The sequence below is a fragment of the Crinia signifera genome, chromosome 3, assembly GCF_055691185.1.
Source record: "Crinia signifera chromosome 3, ASM5569118v1, whole genome shotgun sequence".
Lineage (NCBI taxonomy): Eukaryota > Metazoa > Chordata > Amphibia > Anura > Myobatrachidae > Crinia > Crinia signifera.
Window position 1 is genome coordinate 336,346,952 of NC_139219.1, and position 27,983 is coordinate 336,374,934.

A 27,983-nucleotide genomic window follows, 5' to 3' on the forward strand; every position below is an offset into this window, starting at 1 on the left:
GTGATGGCAATCATTAATTAAGGGATAAGTCCAGAAACAGAGCATTGTGTCCCTCCTGGAGAGGGTCATGTTGGGAGGTATGCCCTGATGGCATGGTTTGGCATTGCCAGCCTGGCAGCATCATCATTGACATAATAATAATTATTATTATTAATAATAATAACAACAGCATGCTGAGATGTACAGACACAGATAGCCTGCAGTAGCGATCTGCCAGGTACCATGCTCTCCTGTATGGAGGAGAGGACTCCGGGCAGCGGTATGTGGGGTGAATAGAGTATGAAGAAGATTGCAAGCAAGCAGGTACTCAGAGTAACGCATTGCCCATAACAAAGATGGCGCAACAGCCACCACGAGATACACAGTAGTGCGCATGCGCCGTACACGCTGAGCCGGCCGTAGCGCACTTGTGCCCAAGCCAGAAGCAGCGCCGTACTGCGCATGTGCGCGCTCCCCAGTCACTTTCTCTGGCGCATGCGCAGCAGATATCAGCCTTTGCCTAATGTTCCCTGCTCTGGAAGATAAAATCCAGAAGAAGAACATCTGCTGAGCTGGACAGGTAAGGTGTGTGCTCCACAACATGGTGTCCCCCAGGCCTGAGAGGCCCCCATCATAGTGCCCCTTATTGCTGCTGCCCCCACCATAGTCCCCCCATTGCTGCTGCCCCTTATACTGCCCCACCATAGTGCCCCCATCATAGTGCCCCTTATTGCTGCTGCCCCCTTACACAGCCCCCACCATAGTCCCCCCATTGCTGCTGCCCCCTTATACTGCCCCACCATAGTGCCCCCTTATACTGCCCCACCATAGTCCCCCCATTGCTGCTGCCCCCTTATACTGCCCCCATCATAGTGCCCCTTATTGCTACTGCCCCTTACACAGCCCCCCACCATTGTCACCCCATTGCTGATGCCCTCTTATACTGCCCCCACCATAGTGCCCCCCATTGCTGCTGCCCCCTTACACTGCCCCCATCTTAGTGCCCCTTATTGCTACTGCCCCCTTACACAGCCCCCACCATAGTCCCCCCATTGCTGCTGACCCCCTTATATTGCCCCCATCATAGTGCCCCTCATATCTACTGCCCCCTATCATAGTGCCCCTCATATCTACTGCCCCCTATCATAGTGCCCCTCATATCTACTGCCCCCTATCATAGTGCCCCTCATATCTACTGCCCCCTATCATAGTGCCCCTCATATCTACTGCCCCCTATCATAGTGCCCCTCATTCCTACTGCCCCCTATCATAGTGCCCCTCATTCCTACTGCCCCCTATCATAGTGCCCCTCATATCTACTGCCCCCTATCATAGTGCCCCTCATTCCTACTGCCCCCTATCATAGTGCCCCTCATTCCTACTGCCCCCTATCATAGTGCCCCTCATATCTACTGCCCCCTATCATAGTGCCCCTCATATCTACTGCCCCCTATCATAGTGCCCCTCATATCTACTGCCCCCTATCATAGTGCCCCTCATATCTACTGCCCCCTATCATAGTGCCCCTCATATCTACTGCCCCCTATCATAGTGCCCCTCATTCCTACTGCCCCCTATCATAGTGCCCCTCATTCCTACTGCCCCCTATCATAGTGCCCCTCATATCTACTGCCCCCTATCATAGTGCCCCTCATATCTACTGCCCCCTATCATAGTGCCCCTCATATCTACTGCCCCCTATCATAGTGCCCCTCATATCTACTGCCCCCTATCATAGTGCCCCTCATTCCTACTGCCCCCTATCATAGTGCCCCTCATTCCTACTGCCCCCTATCATAGTGCCCCTCATATCTACTGCCCCCTATCATAGTGCCCCTCATATCTACTGCCCCCTATCATAGTGCCCCTCATTCCTACTGCCCCCTATCATAGTGCCCCTCATATCTACTGCCCCCTATCATAGTGCCCCTCATATCTACTGCCCCCTATCATAGTGCCCCTCATATCTACTGCCCCCTATCATAGTGCCCCTCATATCTACTGCCCCCTATCATAGTGCCCCTCATATCTACTGCCCCCTATCATAGTGCCCCTCATATCTACTGCCCCCTATCATAGTGCCCCTCATATCTACTGCCCCCTATCATAGTGCCCCTCATATCTACTGCCCCCTATCATAGTGCCCCTCATTCCTGCTGCCCCCATTATACTGCTAACCCATCATAGTGCCACTCATCCGACTTCCCATCATAGTGCCATTAATCCTATAGACCAGGGATGGGGAACCTTCGGCCCTCCAGCTGTTGATGAACTACACATCCCAGCATGCCCTGCAATAATTGTAGCATGACCACATAGCAAAATTGTTACAAGGCATGCTGGGATGTGTAGTTTCAGAACAGCTGGAGGGCCGAAGGTTCCCCATCCCTGCTATAGACCATCATCAATGTGCCCTCTGTCATGGTGTCTCTCATTGCTACTGCCCCCATTATACTGTTTCCCATCATAGTTTCCCTCATAGTGCCCCACGTCTGACTTTCCATCATCATAGTGCCTCTCATCCTACAGACCATCATAATCACAGTCACCATACAACACTTGCTCATCACCTTCTTCATACAACGCTCATTCATCACTCTCACTGTACAACCCTCACTGATCGCCTTCACCGTACAACCCTCACTGATCACCATCACCGTACAACCCTCGCTCATCACCTTCTTCATACAACGCTCATTCATCACCTTCACCGTACAACCCTCACTGATTACCTTCACCGTACAACCCTCACTGATCACCATCACCGTACAACCCTCGCTCATCACCTTCACCGTACAACCATCGCTCATCACCTTCACCGTACAACCCTCGCTCAATACCTTCACCGTACAACCCTCACTCATCACCTTCACCGTACAACCCTCGCTCATCACCATCACCGTACAACCCTCGCTCATCACCTTCACCGTACAACCCTCAGTCATCACCTTCACCGTACAACCCTCAGTCATCACCATCACCGTACAGCTATCGCTCATCACCTTCACCGTACAACCCTTGCTCATCACCATCACCGTACAACCCTCACTCATCACCTTCACCGTACAACCCTCAGTCATCACCTTCACCATACAACCCACGCTCATCACCTTCACCGTACAACCATCGCTCATCACCTTCACTGTACAACCATCGCTCATCACCTTCACTGTACAACCCTCGCTCATTACCTTCACTGTACAACCCTCGCTCATTACCTTCACCGTACAACCCTCACTCATCACCTTCACCGTACAACCCTCGCTCATCACCATCACCGTACATCCATTGCTCATCACCTTCACCGTACAACCCTCACTCTGCTCCTTCACCGTACAACCCTCGCTCATTACCTTCACCGTACAACCCTCACTCATCACCTTCACCGTACAACCCTCAGTCATCACCTTCACCATACAACCCTCATTCATCACCATCACTGTACATCCATTGCTCATCACCTTCACCGTACAACCCTCACTCTGCTCCTTCACCGTACAACCCTCGCTCATTACCTTCACCGTACAACCCTCAGTCATCACCTTCACCATACAACCCTCAGTCATCACCTTCACCGTACATCCATTGCTCATCACCTTCACCGTACAACCCTCACTCTGCTCCTTCACCGTACAACCCTCGCTCATTACCTTCACCGTACAACCCTCAGTCATCACCTTCACCATACAACCCTCAGTCATCACCTTCACCGTACATCCATTGCTCATCACCTTCACCGTACAACCCTCGCTCTGCTCCTTCACCGTACAACCCTCAGTCATCACCTTCACCATACAACCCTCACTCATCACCATCACCGTACATCCATTGCTCATCACCTTCACCGTACAACCCTCACTCTGCTCCTTCACTGTACAACCCTCGCTCATTACCTTCACCGTGCGACCCTCACTCATCACCTTCACCGTACAACCCTCACTCATCACCTTCACCGTACAACCATCGCTCATCACCTTCACCGTACAACCCTCACTCATCACCTTCACTGTACATCCATTGCTCATCACCTTCACCGTACAACCATCGCTCATCACCTTCACAGTACAACCCTCACTCATCACCATCACCATACATCCATTGCTCATCACCTTCACCGTACAACCCTCACTCTGCTCCTTCACCGTACAACCCTCACTCATTACCTTCACCGTGCGACCCTCACTCATCACCTTCACCGTACAACCCTCACTTATCACCTTCACAGTACAACCCTCACTCATCACCTTCACCGTACAACCATCGCTCATCACCTTCACCGTACAACCCTCACTCATCACCTTCACTGTACATCCATTGCTCATCACCTTCACCGTACAACCATCGCTCATCACCTTCACCGTACAACCCTCACTCATCACCTTCACCGTACAACCATCGCTCATCACCTTCACCGTACAACCCTCACTCATCACCTTCACTGTACATCCATTGCTCATCACCTTCACCGTACAACCCTCACTCATCACCTTCACAGTACAACCATCACTCATCACCTTCACCGTACAACCCTCACTCATCACCTTCACTGTACATCCATTGCTCATCACCTTCACCGTACAACCCTCACTCATCACCTTCACTGTACATCCATTGCTCATCACCTTCACCGTACAACCCTCACTCATCACCTTCACAGTACAACCCTCACTCATCACCTTCACCGTACAACCATCGCTCATCACCTTCACCGTACAACCCTCACTCATCACCTTCACCGTACAACCATCGCTCATCACCTTCACCGTACAACCCTCACTCATCACCTTCACCGTACGACCCTCACTCATCACCTTCACCGTACAACCATCGCTCATCACCTTCACCGTACAACCCTCACTCATCACCTTCACTGTACATCCATTGCTCATCACCTTCACCGTACAACCCTCACTCATCACCTTCACAGTACAACCCTCACTCATCACCTTCACCGTACAACCCTCACTCATCACCTTCACCGTACATCCATTGCTCATCACCTTCACCGTACAACCCTCACTCTGCTCCTTCACCGTACAACCATCGCTCATCACCTTCACCGTACAACCCTCACTTATCACCTTCACAGTACAACCCTCACTCATCACCTTCACCGTACAACCATCGCTCATCACCTTCACCGTACAACCCTCACTCATCACCTTCACTGTACATCCATTGCTCATCACCTTCACCGTACAATCCTCACTCTGCTGCTTCACCGTACAACCCTCGCTCATTACCTTCACCGTACAACCCTCACTCATCACCTTCACGGTACAACCCTCACTCATCACCTTCACCGTACAACCATCGCTCATCACCTTCACCGTACAACCCTCACTCATCACCTTCACCGTACAACCCTCACTCATCACCTTCACCGTACAACCCTCACTCATTACCTTCACCGTACAACCCTTACTCATCACCTTCACCGTACAACCCTCACTCATCACCTTCACCGTACAACCATCGCTCATCACCTTCACCGTACAACCCTCACTCTGCACCTTCACAGTACAACCATCGCTCATTGCCTTCACCGTACATTCATCACCTTCACCGTACAACCATCACTCATCAACATCACCGTACGACCCTCGCTCATCACCTTCATCATACAACATTCACGCAACACCTTCACTGTAAAATGGTTACTCATGATCTTCACCATACAAACCTCGCTCATCACCTTCACCGTACGACCATCGCTCATCACCTTCATCGTACAACCATCGCTCATCACCTTCACCGTACAACCATCGCTCATCACCTTCATCGTACAACCATCGCTCATCACCTTCACCGTACAACCATCGCTCATCACCTTCATCGTGCAACCCTCGCTCATCATCTTCACCATAGCTATACTGTCACTAATTCCTGTGACCGTGTAATGGATACTCATTACCGTCACCGTATAACAATAAAACTCCCTAATGTGCAGTTAGTAACAAACAATCAGACTTATAAGTGTGGTGTGTTAAGCTCTGACATCAGCTTTGTTACGTAGTGTCGCTCATTAGCAATCACTCCCCACATTATAGTGTCCATAGTTGTTTGCCACCTGTCTTGAACTTGTTTGTCCCTGAGGTGGTTAATAGGGCTGCTAAAGGAAAAGACTATGCTAGTCTAGTCTAGGTGTATGGTCCAGCTTGTGGGGGGCATTGAGAAGCAGCTTGCCTACATAGAAAGGCCTAAGTATATGCCCGGCACCCATATCTCTTCTCCCGGCACTTGTTGAGTGATGTCACCTTCACCGCCGGTGAGGGGCAGAGGGTCGCCGGCCCAGGGTGTATAGCCGCACTGATATGCCACTGATTGCGTCTGACCTTATGGTGGCCACCACAAGTCTATCATCTCTCTGCGATTATGCTCTGTCACTGAGGAACCAGGCAGAGCTTCATGGAACATTGTACGAGAGCTTTATAAACCAGACCCCTTCCCAAACCGATAAGCCATGTGGTCTGCAGCAGGGTCTATAACATTCTTAGGGAAGCTGAGGAGGACATAGGTGAGTCTTAGTGGAACAACATGGTTGTGGGAATCGGTGGCTCTGTTGGTGCAGTAGCCATAAGAACCAACTATGTGTATTATTCCCCAGGGCCATGGCGGACTTGACGGAATCGTCTGACCCCAGCTTGGTAGGCACCATCCTGCACCAGCAGGTATCAGTACGGGTAAGAGAAAAACATACAGATAGTGGCACGGTAGGCGATGCCAATTGCGGTACACCCCTCACATTGAGAACGCCATGCTGTTTTCCCCTCCTTATTTTCCAGGCCCTGGTGACCTTCCATGATGTGGCGGCCTGCTTCTCTGCCGAGGAGTGGGGGGTGTTAGAGGACTGGCAGAAGGAGCTGTACAAGAATGTGATGCGGGAGATCCACGCCGCGCTGCTGACCATGGGTGAGAGGCTTATATCCCTGCATAGAAAGTCATCATCCAGGTAGCTGGGGTCACAGCGCACAGGAAAAGATGAGCCGTAAAACGTAGTAATGGAACTTGGCCTGACAGTCAGGGCAGGCTGCAGCGATTCGATCCCAGTCAGGTACCGGGTCCCCAAGCAGACACACAAACCATAGCAGCCCCCCAGGATAGAGACCCCCTAGCTGAGATAAGACCCATGAACGCTCCATCGCACAGGTGTCTATGGACCTGGTGAGCTGGTGGTTCCTGGGGCATTAATGGGCCTCATAGTAGCCACTCAATAAAATAGTGTTTTCTAGTGTATAATAGGCAATGAAATCAGCTGCATGGGCAGTAGGCACAGTTAGTGTTGGGTGTACATTGGGTTTTGGGAAAGATATATTGTGCACATTGGCCCTTATTCTGATCGTTGCGGCTGGAGACGATTATGCGGCCAGGACCGTGCGTGCGAAACCCCGCCTTCCATACGGATCGCCAACTCCGTCCGTATGCGGTAAGAAGCTGGCCGAACGGACCGCACGTGTATTTTTCATGGAATACGCCTCCTCCATCTAAGGGAACCTCCCCCATCATTCGATGGTCGCAGACCATCAAATGCAGGACCGAGTGCTCCACCAGCTCCCGCATCCTCAGACCACACGGACATTTCTCCGTGCAAAAGCAGGGATCTGGGCGGGCAGCTGACATCCGGCGATGTCATATGTCCGCCCCCTACACGTGCGTCACGGCCGCATTACCATACGTACGCCCAGCGTTTTCATGGGAACGCCCATGAAACGCGGGGGGTATGCATATGTTAATGAGCCCAAATAGCCCTTCACGCCCCTCTCCACCCCCTGTTCGGAGTGTTCACATATCATGCGGGATTTGGCCGTACGCCCCGCTCGCACATGCGCAGACACAAAACATCGGCGGCCCGAACGCATTGTGACTCTGTGCTCCCTGGAAAGGCGGAATGAGGACAGAGAAGGGCTGGCATGGCGTGGTGCGGTTAGGGTGTGGTGTAGTACAGTGGGGGTGCGGCCAGGCGTTGTGTGGTGTAGTACAGTGGGGGGTGTGGCCAGGCTTTGTGTGGTGGGGGTGCGAGCAGGCGTGGTTCGGTGAGGGTGTGGTGTAGTACAATGGGGGTGCAGCCAGGCGTGGTGCTGTGAGGGTGTGGTGTAGTACAGTGGGGATGCGGACAGGCATGGTACAGTAGGGGGTGGCTTAGTACAGTGGGGGTGTGGCCAGGCGTGGTGTGTGGGGGTGTGGTGTAGTACAGTGGGGGTGCAGCCAGGCATGGTGTGGTGAGGGTGTGGTGTAGTAGATGAGCGCTAATGCCTAGTGCTATATTGTGGAATATGCCTGTACTGCTCTGCGCACTGTATCTATATCTGTATCTCTGTCCCTATACTTTTTCTACTGTCCCTACGATATCTCTGTACTGTCCCTATTTAGTTACTATTTACAGTTTGTTATATGGCGCAGCATATTCCGTTACAGTTTGTTATATGGCGCAGCATATTCCGTTACAGTTTGTTATATGGCGCAGCATATTCCGTTACAGTTTGTTATATGGCGCAGCATATTCCGTTACAGTTTGTTATATGGCGCAGCATATTCCGCTACAGTTTGTTATATGGCGCAGCATATTCCGTTACAGTTTGTTATATGGCGCAGCAGTTTCCGTTACAGTTTGTTATATGGCGCAGCAGATTCCTCTACAGTTTGTTATATGGCGCAGCAGATTCCGTTACAGTTTGTTATATGGCGCAGCATATTCCGTTACAGTTTGTTATATGGCGCAGCAGATTCCGTTACAGTTTGTTATATGGCGCAGCAGATTCCGTTACAGTTTGTTATATGGCGCAGCATATTCCGTTACAGTTTGTTATATGGCGCAGCATATTCCGTTACAGTTTGTTATATGGCGCAGCAGATTCCGTTACAGTTTGTTATATGGCGCAGCAGATTCCGTTACAGTTTGTTATATGGCGCAGCAGATTCCGTTACAGTTTGTTATATGGCGCAGCAGATTCCGTTACAGTTTGTTATATGGCGCAGCAGATTCCGTTACAGTTTGTTATATGGCGCAGCAGATTCCGTTACAGTTTGTTATATGGCGCAGCAGATTCCGTTACAGTTTGTTATATGGCGCAGCAGATTCCGTTACAGTTTGTTATATGGCGCAGCAGATTCCGTTACAGTTTGTTATATGGCGCAGCAGATTCCGTTACAGTTTGTTATATGGCGCAGCAGATTCCGTTACAGTTTGTTATATGGCGCAGCAGATTCCGTTACAGTTTGTTATATGGCGCAGCAGATTCCGTTACAGTTTGTTATATGGCGCAGCAGATTCCGTTACAGTTTGTTATATGGCGCAGCAGATTCCGTTACAGTTTGTTATATGGCGCAGCAGATTCCGTTACAGTTTGTTATATGGCGCAGCAGATTCCGTTACAGTTTGTTATATGGCGCAGCAGATTCCGTTACAGTTTGTTATATGGCGCAGCAGATTCCGTTACAGTTTGTTATATGGCGCAGCAGATTCCGTTACAGTTTGTTATATGGCGCAGCAGATTCCGTTACAGTTTGTTATATGGCGCAGCAGATTCCGTTACAGTTTGTTATATGGCGCAGCAGATTCCGTTACAGTTTGTTATATGGCGCAGCAGATTCCGTTACAGTTTGTTATATGGCGCAGCAGATTCCGTTACAGTTTGTTATATGGCGCAGCAGATTCCGTTACAGTTTGTTATATGGCGCAGCAGTTTCCGTTACAGTTTGTTATATGGCGCAGCAGATTCCGTTACAGTTTGTTATATGGCGCAGCAGATTCCCTTACAGTTTGTTATATGGCGCAGCAGATTCCATTGCACTTTACAATTGGAATCAACAGGGATAAGACAAACTAGGTGATTACAGACAGACATACAGATGGAGCCGCCATCAGCCAGCCAGATCTCATGTGCTGGCGCAGGCTAGTGGACAGACGGGCCTTCATACGCGCGAGCGACTCGCGCGCTGGTGTGTCCCATCGCCCCATTCTGGCAGACTCCTACTGTCCCCTCTCTAGGCTATACTGCAGGGTAAGCATACACATGTCCGTGTCACAGACTGGACATGCACACGTCAATAACTGATATTGTGCATTATCCCCACCATACATGTCCGCGTATAAGTGTGCCCCAGTGGTCTAGTAAGGGACCCGTATGACTGTTATTCATATGATAAGTAACCCTATATATAGGGGGAAATTTACTAAAGGAAATTTGTAAAAAATAGGTGTATTTGTATCCAGAAATACACTAATTTTTTACATTTACTATCCCGAAAACACGGCAATTCGTATTCGTATTGATAGCACATCAATACGAATACGAATTGCCGTATTTTCGGGATAGTAAATGTCAAAAATAAGTGTATTTCTGGATACAAATACACCTATTTTTTACAAATTTCCTTTAGTAAATTTCCCCCATAGTGACTGATGTGCATATACAGGGATATATGGTGTCTCCTGGTCTATATTGTGTCTGACAGCCCTAACAGCTCCCGTCTCTGCACAGGTTACACTATCCTCAACCCAGAGCAGCTTCTGCGGGTGGAGGAGATAAAAGGGGCAGCACAGGCTGCGGAGAGACGGAAAGAGCAGAAGAATATCCTCACAGCAGGTAACGCCACACCGCCATCAGATCCCCTCCCACCGATACACCGCACCCACACTCAGGTCCCCTCCCACTAATACACCACCCCCATTGTCAGATCCCCTCCCACTGATACACCACGCTCAGATCCCCTCCCACTGATACACCACACTCAGGTCCACTCCCACTAATACACCACACTCAGATCCCCTCCCAATAATATACCACCCCCGTAGTCAGATCCCCTCCCACTGATACACCACGCTTAGGTCCCCTCCCACTAATACACCACCCCCGTAGTCAGATCCCCTCCCACTGATACACCACGCTCAGGTCCCCTCCCACTAATACACCACCCCCGTAGTCAGATCCCCTCCCACTGATACACCACACTCAGGTCCCCTCCCACTAATACACCACCCCCGTAGTCAGATCCCCTCCCACTGATACACCACACTCAGGTCCCCTCCCACTAATACACCACCCCCATAGTGAGATCCCCTCCCACTGATACACCACGCTCAGATCCCCTCCCACTGATACATCACCCCCATAGTCAGATCCCCTCCCACTGATACACCACGCTCAGATCCCCTCCCACTGATACATCACCCCCATAGTCAGATCCCCTCCCACTGATACACCACGCTCAGATCCCCTCCCACTGATACATCACCCCCATAGTCAGATCCCCTCCCACTAATATACCACCCCCGTAGTCAGATCCCCTCCCACTGATACACCACACTCAGGTCCCCTCCCACTAATACACCACCCCCGTAGTCAGATCCCCTCCCACTGATACACCACGCTCAGATCCCCTCCCACTGATACACCACACTCAGATCCCCTTCCACTGATACACCATGCCCACACTCAGGTCCCCTCCCACTAATACCCCTTTTCCATCTGCAAGCCGGGTCGCACCCGGGATTTTGTACCCGGGTACAACCTGGGTATGACCCGGCTTGCCAACCCATTCACACTAGAGTCCCCACCCGGCATAATGCCGGGCGAGTGACATCACCAGGAGGTGGGGTCGGGGTGGCGCTGGGAAATTAGAGCATCTCCCAGCGCCGGCTTTTGCACTGTAGTGAACAGGACCTGGGTCGCATCGACCCCGGTTACCCGTTAACACTGCACAGTGACTGGTCGCTACTTGGGTAGAAATGTTGGGTCTCACGACCTGGGTTATTTTTCCAGCGAGTGTTTCCACCTTCCTAAAATCCCGGGTTTTGCGCGCTCCCGTGCAAAAACCCGGGATATTTAGGCTAGTGGAAAAGGGGTATAATACACTACACTCAGATCCCCTCCCACTTTTACACCGCACTCATCCCCTCCCACTAATACACCACGCCCATAGTCAGATCCCCTCCCACCTATACACCACACTCATCCCCTCCCACTTATACACCACACTCAGATCCCCTCCCACTAATACAACACACCCATAGTCAGATCTCCTCCCACTTTTACACTACGCCCACACTCAGACCCCCCTCCCAATAATACACCATGCCCACACTCAGATCCCCTCCCACTAATACACCATACCCATACTCAGATCCCCTCCCACTAATACACCATGCCCACACACATATCTCCTCTCACTAATACACCATACCCACACTCAGATCCCCAACCACTAATACACCACACTCAGATCTTATTAATACAACACACTGTTGTACTGAGCACACCCGCGCAGAGCCTCTCTGTTGTGCCGGGCCTACCCACACAGAGCCTCTCTGTTGTGCTGGGCACACCCGCGCAGAGCCTCTCTGTTGTGCTGGGCACACCCGCGCAGAGCCTCTCTGTTGTGCCGCGCACACCCACGCATGGCCTCTCTGTTGTGCCGGGCACACCCACGCATGGCCTCTCTGTTGTGCCGGGCACCCCCGCGCTAGGCCTCTCTGTTGTCCTGGGCACCCCCACGCAGAGCCTCTCTGTTGTGCCGGGCACGCCCATGAAGAGCCTCGCTGTTGTGCTGGGCACGCCCACACAGAGCCTCTCTGTTGTGCCAGGCACGCCCATGAAGAGCCTCGCTGTTGTGCTGGGCACGCCCACGCAGAGCCCCTCTGTTGTTCCGGGCACGCAGAGCCTCTCTGTTGTGCCGGGCACGCCCATGAAGAGCCTCGCTGTTGTGCTGGGCACGCCCACACAGAGCCTCTCTGTTGGATCTGGCATACATACAGGACTAAACAGCATAGTGTGCCTCTCCACAGGTGCACCTGTTTTTAACCCAGACATCTCATTGTGGATTCGAGAAGTGGTGGAAGAAGGTAAATCAGAGTCCCAGAAGCCTCAGCAGCCTGCATCATGTATTAACTCCAACTCAGGTAGTTATTATGTGTAATCTCCGACATGACTGACCGTAACCTCACCTTTATCCCTCACTGTATCCGTATAACACGTCCTCTCCGCTATCCCTCACTGTATCCGTATAACACGTCCTCTCCTGTGACTGACAGTTACCTCACCTTTATCCCTCACTGTATCCGTGTAACACGTCCTCTCCTGTGACTGACAGTTACCTCACCTCTATCCCTCACCGTATCCGTATAACACGTCCTCTCCTGTGACTGACAGTTACCTCACCTTTATCCCTCACTGTATCCATATAACACGTCCTCTCCTCTATCCCTCACTGTATCCGTATAACACGTCCTCTCCTGTGACTGACAGTTACCTCACCTCTATCCCTCACCGTATCCGTATAACCCGTCCTCTGCTGTGACTGACAGTTACCTCACCTCTATCCCTCACCGTATCCGTATAACCCGTCCTCTCCTGTGACTGACCATTACCTCACCTCTATCCCTCACTGTATCCGTATAACACGTCCTCTCCTGTGACTGACCGTTACCTCACCTCTATCCCTCACTGTATCCGTATAACACGTCCTCTCCTGTGACTGACAGTTACCTCACCTCTATCCCTCACCGTATCCCTATAACACGTCCTCTCCTGTGACTGACAGTTACCTCAACTCTATCCCTCACCGTATCCGTATAACACGTCCTCTCCTGTGACTGGCAGTTACCCCACCTCTATCCCTCACCGTATCCGTATAACACGTCCTCTCCTGTGACTGACCGTTACCTCAACTCTATCCCTCACCGTATCCGTATAACACGTCCTCTCCTGTGACTGACAGTTATCTCACCTCTATCCCTCCCCGTATCTGTATAACCCGTCCTCTCCTGTGACTGACCATTACCTCACCTCTATCCCTCACTGTATCCGTATAACACGTCCTCTCCTGTGACTGACCGTTACCTCACCTCTATCCCTCACTGTATCCGTATAACACGTCCTCTCCTGTGACTGACAGTTACCTCACCTCTATCCCTCACCGTATCCGTATAACCCGTCCTCTCCTGTGACTGACAGTTACCTCAACTCTATCCCTCACCGTATCCGTATAACACGTCCTCTCCTGTGACTGGCAGTTACCCCACCTCTATCCCTCACCGTATCTGTATAACACGTCCTCTCCTGTGACTGACCGTTACCTCAACTCTATCCCTCACCGTATCCGTATAACACGTCCTCTCCTGTGACTGACAGTTACCTCACCTCTATCCGTCACTGTATCCGTATAACACGTCCTCTCCTGTGACTGACAGTTATCTCACCTCTATCCCTCCCCGTATCTGTATAACCCGTCCTCTCCTGTGACTGACCATTACCTCACCTCTATCCCTCACTGTATCCGTATAACACGTCCTCTCCTGTGACTGACAGTTATCTCACCTCTATCCCTCCCCGTATCTGTATAACCCGTCCTCTCCTGTGACTGACCATTACCTCACCTCTATCCCTCACTGTATCCGTATAACACGTCCTCTCCTGTGACTGACCGTTACCTCACCTCTATCCCTCACCGTATCCGTATAACACGTCCTCTCCTGTGACTGACCGTTACCTCACCTCTATCCCTCACCGTATCCCTATAACACGTCCTCTCCTGTGACTGACAGTTACCTCAACTCTATCCCTCACCGTATCCGTATAACACGTCCTCTCCTGTGACTGGCAGTTACCCCACCTCTATCCCTCACCGTATCCGTATAACCCGTCCTCTCCTGTGACTGACCGTTACCTCAACTCTATCCCTCACCGTATCCGTATAACACGTCCTCTCCTGTGACTGACAGTTACCTCACCTCTATCCCTCACCGTATCCGTATAACGCGTCCTCTCCTGTGATTGACAGTTATCTCACCTCTATCCCTCACCGTATCCGTATAACCCGTCCTCTCCTGTAACTGACAGTTAACTCACCTCTATCCCTCCCCGTATCCGTATAACACGTCCTCTCCTGTGACTGACCGTTACCTCACCGTATCCGTATAACACGTCCTCTCCTGTGACTGACAGTTACCTCACCTCTATCCCTCACCGTATCCGTGTAACACGTCCTCTCCTGTGACTGACAGTTATTTCACCTCTATCCCTCACTGTATCCGTATAACACGTCCTCTCCTGTGACTGACCGTTACCTCACCTCTATCCCTCACCGTATCCGTATAACACGTCCTCTCCTGGGACTGACAGTTATTTCACCTCTATCCCTCACTGTATCCGTATAACACGCCCTCTCCTGTGACTGACAGTTACATCACCTCTATCCCTCCCCGTATCCCTATAACGCGTCCTCTCCTGTGACTGACAGTTATCTCACCTCTATCCCTCCCCGTATCCGTATAACACGTCCTCTCCTGTGACTGACAGTTACCTCACCTCTATCCCTCACCGTATCCGTATAACGCGTCCTCTCCTGTGACTGACAGTTACCTCACCTCTATCCCTCACCGTATCCGTATAACGCGTCCTCTCCTGTGACTGACAGTTATCTCACCTCTATCCCTCCCCGTATCCGTATAACACGTCCTCTCCTGTGACTGACAGTTAACTCACCTCTATCCCTCCCCGTATCCGTATAACACGTCCTCTCCTGTGACTGACCATTACCTCACCGTATCCGTATAACACGTCCTCTCCTGTGACTGACAGTTACCTCACCTCTATCCCTCACCGTATCCGTGTAACACGTCCTCTCCTGTGACTGACAGTTATCTCACCTCTATCCCTCACTGTATCCGTATAACACGTCCTCTCCTGTGACTGACCGTTACCTCACCCCTATCCCTCACCGTATCCGTATAACACGTCCTCTCCTGTGACTGACAGTTACCTCACCTCTATCCCTCCCCGTATCCCTATAACGCGTCCTCTCCTGTGACTGACAGTTATCTCACCTCTATCCCTCCCCGTATCCATATAAAACGTCCTCTCCTGTGACTGACCGTTACCTCACCTCTATCCCTCCCCGTATCCGTATAACTCGTCCTCTCCTGTGACTGACAGTTACCTCACCTCTATCTCTCACCATATCTGTATAACCTTCCACTGCTCAGGTGACAGACTAGACTGCTTAAAATGTGTGCAACGCGTCTAGAAAATTGTTTATCAACCCTATCTGAGCTGTCACTGCATACTTGTTTTTGGGCCTTCACATCAGGCAGCTCCAAAGAGGAGCATGTGACAATCGGATCCTGGGACCCATTTGGGATCCCACCACTGGTCCAGACCCTAGAGGTTTATTTTATTGTGCACCATAGGTTTCAGGGGTAACTCTAAGTGCTCTAAGAGTGGAGATGACCCAGCGACTGTCCATCTTAGAGATTACTACACAGCACAAGCCCATTCTGAGCCTTTTGGTGCGCTCTACAGAAATCTTCACTCCTCTTTCTTTGTTCAGAGGTTCCCATGGTAAAGCCAGACATCTTTCTGCGGATAAAGCCAGACGATCTGGTGTTCGAGGCCTGCCCCGAACCGGAGCCTGGGGATGGAGAGAAGGATCTAGGTAAATGACAGGGCGACAAAATGGTGGGGATCAGCACTACCTTTCATTCAATTTGATGCACCGATGCCACTTTGTGAGATAAGTAGGACCTGGGGGTAATGGCTGTAGGACGGACATGTTGAAAACCTTCTTCTGCACTCCATCTGATCCTCAGGTGAAGAAGACATGAGATCGAGTATTTCTGTCACTATAGGAGGGGACGCTGAGCCTTTCTGGCTGAATGTCCAGGAAACGGATGAGGAGATCCTGAATGAGCCACACACCGGTAAGTTTCCCTGTCTGTTATCTTCTGAGGGAAAGGAGAAAAGCAATTGGAGGAATAATAAGACTAGGTGCATTCCGGAGTGGACACCCGGCGTTTCATGGGCGTGCCCACAAAAATGATGGGCACGCCCATAGAAAGGCGGGCTCCCGGGAATGCAAGGACATCCCTAAAAATAATGTAGATGACAGTTGATTTACAGAGGAGAAGAACAGTACTCTCATAACTGAAAGTGGTTAACTCATTGGGGCCAGATAGGATACATCCAAGCATACTAAAAGAGATTAAAAGATGTGCTGGTAACATTAATAACAGAATTATTCAACCAGTCACTACCTATAGAAGTAATTACACAGCACTGGAAAAGAGTGAAATGTAGTACCACTGCACAATAGTGGAAGCAAGTCAGGGGTAAGTAACTACAGACCAGTCAGTAGTAGGGAAGAAATGGAAACACTATTAAAATAAAGAGTTGTGGAATATCTTAAGTCAATAAACTTACTGGAACCCAAATAGCATGGATTTACTGAGGGGAGATCATGTCAAAGAAATCTTATTGACCTTATTGACTCCATGACAAACATAATAGATGGGGGGGACTGGACTGTAGTAAGACATTTGACACCGTCCCACATCGTATACTGTTAAATAAACTGATTTTGAAAAGAATGGGGTTAGACTTATCTGCGCAAAAAAACTGCCTGTATTTCTTATGAGATGAAGGGAACCACCTGGACACCCCTAGATAACACCGTATAGAAAAAAGAATATCTCAATATATGAAATATGGGCGCTTTAATAAGAGAGGCTAATACTCCCCTGTTAATGTGTTAGGTCCTGATGTCTTTTTTCACTTTCCTTGTTCCATATAGGTACATGAAATGACAAGAGAAGGGAGATAGTGGCAACTCCCCTCGTGTAACACTGTTTGACTATATAGCCAATAAGAATTAGTTTGAAACAAAATAGCTGAACAGTATATAAGGCAACTTTGGTATGGGGGTTGTCCCCCTTCAAGAGACACTCACAGGATTTACACTTTAACAGCACATATCACACCGTATGTGGTGTACCTGAAACCGTAGTCGATATGTATATGGTGCGGTAAATCTCCTAAATCCTGTTACTCACTCAGAACTGTAGTTTTGATGGCATATAAGGTGGATCTTTCTCCTCACATTTCTTTCCTTCCTCCAAGGGAAGATGGGGTATTATCCCGTAGAAGATGAAAAAATTGATACAATGTGGATACTGTATTGAATAAAAACAAGTATCCGTTATTGATAAACGAAACCCTCACTGGAGCCACTTAACTGTATAGGACCGGTGGGACCTGGAAACGATGCTGTAATGTGTGTTGTCCACATCGTTTCCTTACATGCAATCAAAACGACAGTTCTGAGTAAGTAACAGTGTTACGCGAGGGGAGTTGCCTCTATCTCCTTTCTCTTGTCATTTCATGTACCTATATGGAACAAGGAAAGTGAAGAAAGACATCAGGACCTAACACATTAACAGGGGAGTATTACCCTCTCTTATTAAAGTGCCCAGATTTCATATCTTGAGATATTCTATTTTCTATACGGTGTTAAATAAACTGGAAGGTATGGGATTGCATTATAAACCAGTGGAAAGGATAAGAACCTGGTTGCAGGATAGGAAACAGACAGTTGTAGTAAATGGTCTGCATTCTACGGAGGGACATGTTACCAGTGGAGTACCCCAGGGATCTGTACTTGGACCAGTGCTCTTTAATATCTATGCTGGTGACATTGCAAATCATATAGAAGGAGAAGCATGCCTTTCTGCAGGTGACATAAAGGTATGGTAGAGGGTAGACACACCACAAGGAGTAACACAAATGGATAACCATCTAGTTAGACTAGAGCAGTGGTTCTCAAACTCGGTTCCCAGCACCCCACACATTCCACGTTTTCCAGGTCACCCGACAGGTGCGCTCATTACTCACTGACCCATTTTAAAAGATCCACAGGTTGCCAATTATTTCACTTGATTCTGTGAGGAGACCTGGAAAACATGCACTGTGTGGGGTCCTGAGGACCGACTTTAAAAACCTGTGGACAGGAGCATGGCAATTAGTTTAATGGCAACATTCAGCACTACATATATTCTTCCTAGCGTTATAATGGCGGTCTGCCTGACAAGTGATCGACCCCTTTTAGTCCTCTCATCTGGTACGATTCAGACCTGATCGCAAGGCTGCAGATATGCGCACCGGGTGATTATCAATGTACTGCATTTGGGCCGCAACTTGCGTGCATGGCGCCGTCCAGCAAGGAAATCTGCTACTTTTTCTGTTTGCACATCGTCCACAAGGTGATTGAAGGCGTCTGTGGATGGAAACTGGGTGTTTAGTGGGAGTGTTAAGAAAAATGCAGGCGTGCCAAAAAAAAAATGCTGGGAGTGTCTGGGAAACCGCTAGGAGTGTCGGGGAAACCGCTGGAAGTGTCGGGGAAACCGCTGGGAGTGTCCGGGAAACCGCTGGGAGTGTCGGGGAAACCGCTGGAAGTGTCGGGGAAACCGCTGGAAGTGTCGGGGAAACCGCTGGGAGTGTCGGGGAAAACCACTGGGAGTGTCCAGGAAAACACTGGGAGTATCGGGGAAAACCGCTGGGAGTGTTGGGGAAACCGCTGGGAGTGTCGGGGAAACCGCTGGAAGTGTCAGGGAAACCGCTGGAAGTGTCGGGGAAACCGCTGGGAGTGTCGGGGAAAACCACTGGGAGTGTCCGGGACAACACTGGTAGTATCGGGGAAACCGCTGAAAGTATCGGGGAAACCGCTGGAAGTGTCGGGGAAACCGCTGGAAGTGTCGGGGAAACCGCTGGGAGTGTCGGGGAAAACCACTGGGCGTGTCCAGGAAAACACTGGTAGTATCGGGGGAAAACCGCTGGGAGTGTTGGGGAAACCGCTGGAAGTGTCAGGGAAACTGCTGGAAGTGTCGGGAAACAGCTGGAAGTGTCGGGGAAACTGCTGGAAGTGTCGGGGAATCCGCTGGGAGTGTCGGGGAAACCGCTGGAAGTGTCTGGGAAACCGCTGGAAGTGTCTGGGAAACCGCTGGGAGTGTCGGGGAAAACCGCTGGGAGTGTCGGGGAAACCCACTGGGAGTGTCCAGGAAAACACTGGTTGTATCGGGGGAAAACCGCTGGAAGTGTCAGGGAAACTGCTGGAAGTGTCGGGAAACAGCTGGAAGTGTCGGGGAAACTGCTGGGAGTGTCGGGAAAACCGCTGGGAGTGTCGGGGAAACCGCTGAAAGTGTCTAGGAAACCGCTGGAAGTGTCTGGGAAACCGCTGGGAGTGTCGGGGAAACCGCTGGGAGTGTCGGGGAAAACCGCTGGGAGTGTCGGGGAAACCCACTGGGAGTGTCCAGGAAAACACTGGTTGTATCGGGGGAAAACCGCTGGAAGTGTCAGGGAAACTGCTGGAAGTGTCGGGAAACAGCTGGAAGTGTCGGGGAAACTGCTGGGAGTGTCGGGGAAACCGCTGGGAGTGTCGGGGAAACCGCTGAAAGTGTCTAGGAAACCGCTGGAAGTGTCTGGGAAACCGCTGGGAGTGTCTGGGAAACCGCTGGGAGTGTCCAGGAAAACACTGGGAGTATCGGGGAAAACGCTGGGTGTGTCCATGAAAACACTGGGAGTATCGGGGAAAACACTGGGAGTATCGGGAAAAATGCTGGAGTGTGCGGGAAAATGCTGGGAGTGTCGGGTGTGCTAAAGCCTGTTGGGGGTGGGGGGTAAGTTTCTGGCTACTTTTAGTTTGCGATTTTGCGATGACTGGTGACTAGTGAAAAAAGCATTAGATGGTGAGCTTCTTACGGGTGGATTTGGACATTTTTCGCATGGCTGCGGTCTTTGACAGTTGTACACATAAATTCGCAAGGTAGGATTTCACTTTAGCAAGGCAGCATCTACCTGATTGCTGGCCGCTGCAAATTTGCAGACTTGCGATCAGGTCTGAATTCCCCCCATAATCACTGCAGGTGTGTATCCTCCCCTTTTTAGGACAATGCTGTAATTTCCATTGCTGTGGCATCCTTGACCCATGCACTGCAAGTCCCCCACACCCAGCATGGCTGCCGGCCGCAGGGGATTGAGAGACAGCCCAGGATATTTGGTTAAGGATAAACACTCTGAGAATATTTCAGACAAATGTCTGTCCTCCATCCCCAGCGCAAGACAATGCAATATTCCTCTTCCATTGCTTCCAGCCACCAATTATTGATGATAAATGTTGATTAGCTGCTATAACGGTTGTGTTTACCCTCACAGATAACAGCTTTGTAAGCAGCCCAGCTGACGAGGACCGGCCTAGTCATCAGCCCAACGAGCTTGAGTTAGAAAACGGCTCCCTCGAAGAGTGGGACAACCCGTCGCCGATCCGGCTCCCACGTCCCCGGAAATGCCAGTCCATATTTAGGATCGGTCAGCCCATATCGGAGTGCGCCTATGACTTCAATGACCCGTCAAGCCCCTCACAGGCCCGGCCGTTCCAGTGCTCGCAGTGCCAGCAGAGCTTCAGCGAGCGCGAAACCCTGCTCCTACACCAGACTGTCCATGCCACGTGGGCATGTGAGCAGCACGAAGATGGAGAGGACTACATCGTGCCACCGCCGGCGCCTCCCACCATTATTAGGAGCTGCCCTGCTCCGTATATATGTGGGGACTGCGGGAAGGGCTTCTCCAACTCCTACAAATTGAAAATCCACCAGAGGATTCACACAGGGGAGAGACCGTACAAGTGCCTCGTGTGCGAGAAACGCTTTCACAAGAGTGCCCATCTGAAAGTCCATCAGAGGACGCACACCGGAGAGCGCCCGTACGGATGCCAGGTGTGCGGTAAGAGGTTCACTAAATCCTACCATCTCAAAGTCCACCTGAGGACGCACACCGGGGAGAGGCCTTACCAGTGCCCCGAGTGCCACAAAACCTTCAGCGTCAACTCACACCTCACTGTCCACCAGAGGACTCACACCGGAGAGAAGCCCTTCATCTGCTTTGAATGCGGGAAGAGCTTCCGGCAAAAGACCAGCCTCCTCGGTCACCAGAAGTCTCACCAGAGGTTAGTAGAACGTCGGAAACTGACTTGGAAGACTCTGTGGCCAGAAAAGTGACGCGTTTTCTAGACGCTAAGAGTCCAGCTCTGAACTCAGGAGATTGGTGAGGTTTACAGCTGCATGGAGCGTCCCCACGCAGAGAAGAATCAAGGGGGAGACCTCACCTGATCTCTGTCCTGGCGGTGTTTATCTGTCAGCACCACAACCAAATGTAGATCCCAGGCGCTGAGCCGCAGTCTGGTCTGGAGTAGGCTTCTCTTCCTGACTTTGTGGTGTCCGAACTCTGCCCTGTAGTTGTGTCATTCTGCTGAAAATAGTAGCATATTGCATGCAGTGACCTCCCCGGGAGGAGCAGTGACGGCCTTGTACACACTCGCTGCTACTGCCATTACACAGTAACTAGGTATCAGGGGAACATCAGTCTGTAGTGGAATACATCAGTAATAAGCTAAGTATGGTGAGTGGATGGTCCTAGCGGTCTCTCATGTCACCCTGATCCCGTACACATGGGGGGTAACCTGCCAACAGCCGCAAAAGGTAACCGCAGACTGCGCGTGCTCTATACCGCGCTGACGCACACACTAACACACATACACACACACAATGACATTGTGGAGGAATTGATCATCTAGTGGCAGATTTCCCTGACAGTGATTTCTGGGCGGTTACTGCGCAGACACACCTGGGCGCATATAGAGTGCTGTCTGGAAGGGTGTGCGCACGGGGTGAGTGTATGTCCTGATACTAAATATGGCAGCTTTTGATGGGATAATAGCGAGCAGTGCGGCCTATGGCAGATGGCCACACACCATAGATGGGTACCAAGTCACATCAGCATAAGGTAATAAGCCGGCAGCCAAATGTCCGACAGAATCAGGCCCAATATAGGTGATTAATCCACGCAGACTGCAGCTTCAAACATTAGCAGCCTCAGAGTAAGATCTAGAATGTACTGGACTGTGCCCCCTCCAACCCACACACACATGCCTGGCATTCCAATAACCACCTCACTGGACATCTCGGTAACCACCTAACCAGGATCACGCCTGACATCCCAGTAACCACCTCACCAGGATCACGTCTGACGTCCCAGTAACCACCTGACCAGGATTATGCCTGACAGCCCAGTAACCACCTAAACGGACATCCCGGTAACCACCTCACCAGGATCACGTCTGACGTCCCAGTAACCACCTCACCAGGATCACGCCTGACATCCCAGTAACCACCTCACCAGGATCACATCGCGCCTGACATCCCAGTAACCACCTAACCGGACATCCCGGTATCCACCTAACCTGGATCACATCACATCTGACATCCCAGTAACCACCTCACCAGGATCACATTGTGCCTGACATCCCAGTAACCACCTCACCAGGATCACGTCTGATATCCCAGTAACCACCTCACCAGAATCACATCACGCCTGACATCCCAGTAACCACCTCACCAGGATCACATCATGCCTGACCTCCCAGTAACCACCTCACCAGGATCACATCACGCCTGACCTCCCAGTAACCACCTCACCAGGATCACATCACGCCTGACCTCCCAGTAACCACCTCACCGGGATCACATCATGCCTGACATCCCAGTAACCACCTCACCGGGATCACATCATGCCTGACATCCCAGTAACCACCTCACCAGGATCACATCACGCCTGACATCCCAGTAACCACCTCACCAGGATCACATCACGCCTGACATCCCAGTAACCACCTCACCAGGATCACATCGCACCTGACATCCCAGTAACCACCTCACCAGGATCACATCACGCCTGACCTCCCAGTAACCACCTCACCAGGATCACATCACGCCTGACCTCCCAGTAACCACCTCACCAGGATCACATCATGCCTGACATCCCAGTAACCACCTCACCGGGATCACATCACGCCTGACATCCCAGTAACCACCTCACCAGGATCACATCGCACCTGACATCCCAGTAACCACCTCACCAGGATCACATCACGCCTGACCTCCCAGTAACCACCTCACCAGGATCACATCACGCCTGACCTCCCAGTAACCACCTCACCAGGATCACATCATGCCTGACATCCCAGTAACCACCTCACCGGGATCACATCATGCCTGACATCCCAGTAACCACCTCACCAGGATCACATCATACCTGACATCCCAGTAACCACCTCACCAGGATCACGTCTGACATCCCAGTAACCACCTCACCGGGATCACATCACGCCTGACCTCCCAGTAACCACCTCACCAGGATCACTGTTGCCCGGTAGCTGCCCTGGCCAGCACTGAAACTGCAATCTGATATGAAGTGTGGAAATGGGGAATAGGGATTTTTGTGACACATTCTGAATCGGGCCCAAAGGGTCTGATTCATGTTTGTGTGCAATGGCGATGTTCACGCAACAGAGCGATTATCGGTAAACCGCAGTCACAATGAGCATACGTGAAGGTGCTGCTGCGATGCTGCTTGCATGGAGAATTTTAGCTTCCGATGGCTCTGGTAGACTTCTCTTTTCATTCCTGGGCTACAGCATCATTTGCCGACATTAGCGCTGTAGCCTAGAGGATTGCCATTGCATTTGTGTACTAAAATTAATTAGGCCCGAAAACACAACTATTGGACTTCATATTGGTATTATGGCCCCCATTCTGATTGACACGCTCCACTGCGTGTACTCGCGGGCAGCTTCCCGCAAAGGTCGCCAGCAGATCTGAGACACCACAGAGGTGTACTACGGGGGGGCATATCGGCGATGTCTGGTTGACTTTGCATCCTTGCGAGTCAACCAGAATCACCTCCAATAACCCTATTGCTGGCAGTAAGATGACGGAGCCATTGTGACTGCATACAGTCCATCTTAGTGCATGACTAGCTCCTCCTACAGCATCAGATGGGTACTACAAGGGAACCACCTTGGTATATTGGGATACGACAGTTATGCCATCTGCGCACAACTACCTCTAATCACCACATAGAACCCCGTGTGCCCTGCCCTAGCAAGGCCCATTGCTTTATAAAGGGGAACTGTGTAACCACTCTGCCTGTGTCACACAACTGGAAATCATGAAAATGGACAGGTCTGTGGTCACACGTGTAAATGCTGCTCGAGACCTCAGGCTTATGGAGGGGAGACGGCCATCATAGGAGAGCATTTGTGCATATTGTACTGGCAGTGTGCTTCTATATATTCCAGGTCTCCTCCTCTCTGAGCCTTCTCTCACCTTTCCTCCCAGTACTTTGCCCCATCTACCAGTAACCCAGGCCTTGGCTGCTTCCCGCTTCATACAAACTAGCCACACCAATGGGCAGGTCAGTGACCTCTGGACCACCTGCATTTAACTCCGAACCTTTTTGCCAGGGGTCCATTAGCTAACCTTGATCGGTGATGGAGAGTCCACTGTTATATTCGGAAGCAGGACACTAAACCTTTGTCCATGGATTTTGTTGGCACTACATGTAAGAAGGATCAGGAAAAAAACATCTTGCCTTCGGCGGTCAGGCTTCTACAGTCCCAATGAACGTCCTCTCCATTTTGCATCATCCGAAACCTTCCTAAATAATATGAGGATCCAAATACTTGCAGAGGGTCTTAAACCAGTGCTCCATGCAATTGAAGTTCCTACTATAGAATTTGCCCTCTGAAAAGGTGAATGTACCGTAACACATAATCTGCCTCCTATTATCTGGTCACGCTCTCGCCTGAACTTCTCTCTCAGGAATTGCGGTGTCAAAAGTCATGTACTTAGACCCTCCTTCCCTACCTGGCTCTGCCAAATTACTGGCTGGTGGACTGCTATCTCCAGACTCCGCTGCAGCTGAGGTCCATCATAGCAAGGGCCTCCCCATCTTGCCTGAAATCAGCTGAGACTGATTCATCCATTCACAGTGTCACTATGCAGCACATGACTTTCAGATCCAATCCTGTTCTAGAGCTCCCTATTTAACCACTTGTCTGGTATGGTCACATCTGATGCGACCAGTCAGAAAGGTCCACTGGAAGGCTGTGGGAAAACTTAACAAACTCAGGACCTGACAGGCAGTAACTATCCCCTGCACTGCCTCTCTGAAGGCAATTAGGAGATTTTGGATGAGCTTGGTCATGTGCCATCAGCTGCAACATCATCTGTCTCCGATACTGTTCTCAGGCTGTTGGTCAGTGTGTATATGGTTCCATGCTTTAGCGCAGCTGGGAACATCATTATATCCCCAGTAGTGTCTCAAGTTTTGCATTGCTTGCCGATCACCAAGTATATTTGACAACCATCTATGTCGAGTTTTCTGACATTTTTATTTTGAGGGACTGTGCCAATTAGTCTATTAGTATAAGCGTGAAACGAGGAGACATTTCACCAAGACTTGCCATGTGCTCAACTGGCATTCCAGCTCTAATTCTGGGATCATAGCTGCCATCTTTAGTGCCTTTGGTCTAGTTTTCCGTAAGCAGAAAGAAGAATAGAATATTGTGCTTCTGGTCTTCTCACTGGTAAAGATCAGCTATGATAGGCTGACGGGAGCTGCGTCGGTTTGAGAGGTGAATGCCACCATGATTTTGGACGTCTTACCTCTTCGTTTAGCGTTCTTATAACATGACCATCTTTCATAAGTGGGATCCTTGGGGGGCATGCAATCATCTCCGCAACAGAGAGGAGGCGATGAGTGAAAGATGGTCTTGGTGTACATCTAGACAACACATTCTTGTCCCAGGACCTAAAGACTCAAGCACTTGGGGTGGGAGTCTAGAACACATTACTAACAAAATAAAACTCTATCAAGTGTTGGCTGGCCAAGACCCAGATGCCACATCCGAGCAACTGCATCTAATACATCACGTTCTAGGGATGCAAAGTTATCACTTTCCGTATGGAGTGAGGATATGAGCAGTATGACCACAGACCCCTCCATGGTCACGTGTACATTCCATTTACCAGTGGGCTGGGTAACGCAGGTTTAACTGGAAAACTGGAATAATATTTAGCTTTTTGATGAAAGAGATGGATAACTAATACACTACTAATAAAGTAAGATCTCTTTCATGCCACAGAATGGGTACGATGATCTCTTTCATGGCACAGAATGGGTACGATGCTCTCTATGCCCTGCGCATTGTCCCAGCACCCGGCAGATGTCTGCATGATGATTGCACCTCCAGTCCATATATAATGGCCTAGAAATAGCTGCAAATTCTCCTGCAGATGCATCATACAACATGTAAGAGGAGCCGGAATTATTTCAGCAATTAGACTGTGGCGTTTTCCATGGCAAATCTGACACCTTCTAGAATATAGCCCTATGTAGACAACAATCACTGTATCAGTTGCGACATGACTACTGTCAGGTTGGACAAAAGGAAGTCTGTGCTTGGTTGACAGGATCGATGGCAATCGTAGTGGTTGTCATCAATGGTTACCATCTGTGACGAGTGGCCATCAACGCTTTCCAATAATGCAATGGATGACCATTGATGGTTTCATCAACTGATGGTAATCCCTGTTCTTTGACCCTCGGGACCAGGGTTATGCTATGTGTCCAGACTGTACTCCTCCATTGATGGCAGAAACATTCAACATTGGACAGAAACCATAAATAATTATGAGGGCCATTCCTAGTTGATAGTGTAGGCTTCATATGGGCTGAACAGTAAAGGGAGCTTCAGGAAGCCGCAGAAGGTGAGACGTTGCCTTCATATACATGGGGGCTCTTATAAAATGTCACTATGGTGTCCTCAAATGTCTTCTTAAAACCTTTACTGGCGGCTATGATGCCTGCAGGGATGACTGCATAGGATGGAAAGTAGAGTTGTGATAATTATAGACTTCCACATTGGGATACATCTTTTTACTTTAATTGTCTTCCGTTTCAAGATCCTCCCCACCCACTTATTTGGTTTGACCACATTTATACGGATTGCTTATCACATCTGCACATGTTGGGTATGGCCTTTGCTGCTGATTGATCTCACACGTGAGGCAGCTTCTTGGACCCTTGGTTAATTTGTTCTCATGTGTCTGTATATTCACATTTTATTTGACTAATTGTGAAGTGTGCGCAGCTTAGTGCACACTGACCTGTATATTACTGTATAGATAGGCCTATAAATAAAGGTTTCTGTATGGAATGTAGTCATCGTTGTGCCTTCTCTCACGTGCTGAAGATTCAGGAGACAGATGTGGTCACTTGTAAGCTGCTTGGACCAGCCAAGGTACAGCCCTCTTCCAATGTACACGCGCCCTTCTAATACAT

At 50.2% G+C, this 27,983-nt stretch overlaps 1 protein-coding gene across 3 annotated transcripts; it reads left to right on the plus strand.

The window, feature by feature from the left end:
• Positions 1 to 406: 406 nt before the first annotated feature.
• On the plus strand, positions 407 to 27,858 carry LOC146064924 (zinc finger protein 777-like). Of its 3 annotated transcripts, none has more exons than XM_083178944.1 (8): positions 407 to 559; positions 6,587 to 6,662; positions 6,765 to 6,891; positions 10,461 to 10,565; positions 12,764 to 12,877; positions 16,306 to 16,410; positions 16,565 to 16,675; positions 20,958 to 27,858. In XM_083178944.1, exons 2-8 carry the CDS (start codon positions 6,591 to 6,593, stop codon positions 21,797 to 21,799), a joined length of 1,476 nt encoding a protein of 491 aa, XP_083035070.1. In that variant the 5' UTR covers positions 407 to 559; positions 6,587 to 6,590; the 3' UTR covers positions 21,800 to 27,858. The 3 variants fall into 3 exon arrangements, with proteins under 3 accessions (XP_083035070.1, XP_083035072.1, XP_083035071.1); XM_083178946.1 differs by having other exon boundaries at positions 458 to 564; XM_083178945.1 differs by lacking the exon at positions 407 to 559 and adding an exon at positions 5,755 to 6,496.
• Positions 27,859 to 27,983: the final 125 nt, after the last annotated feature.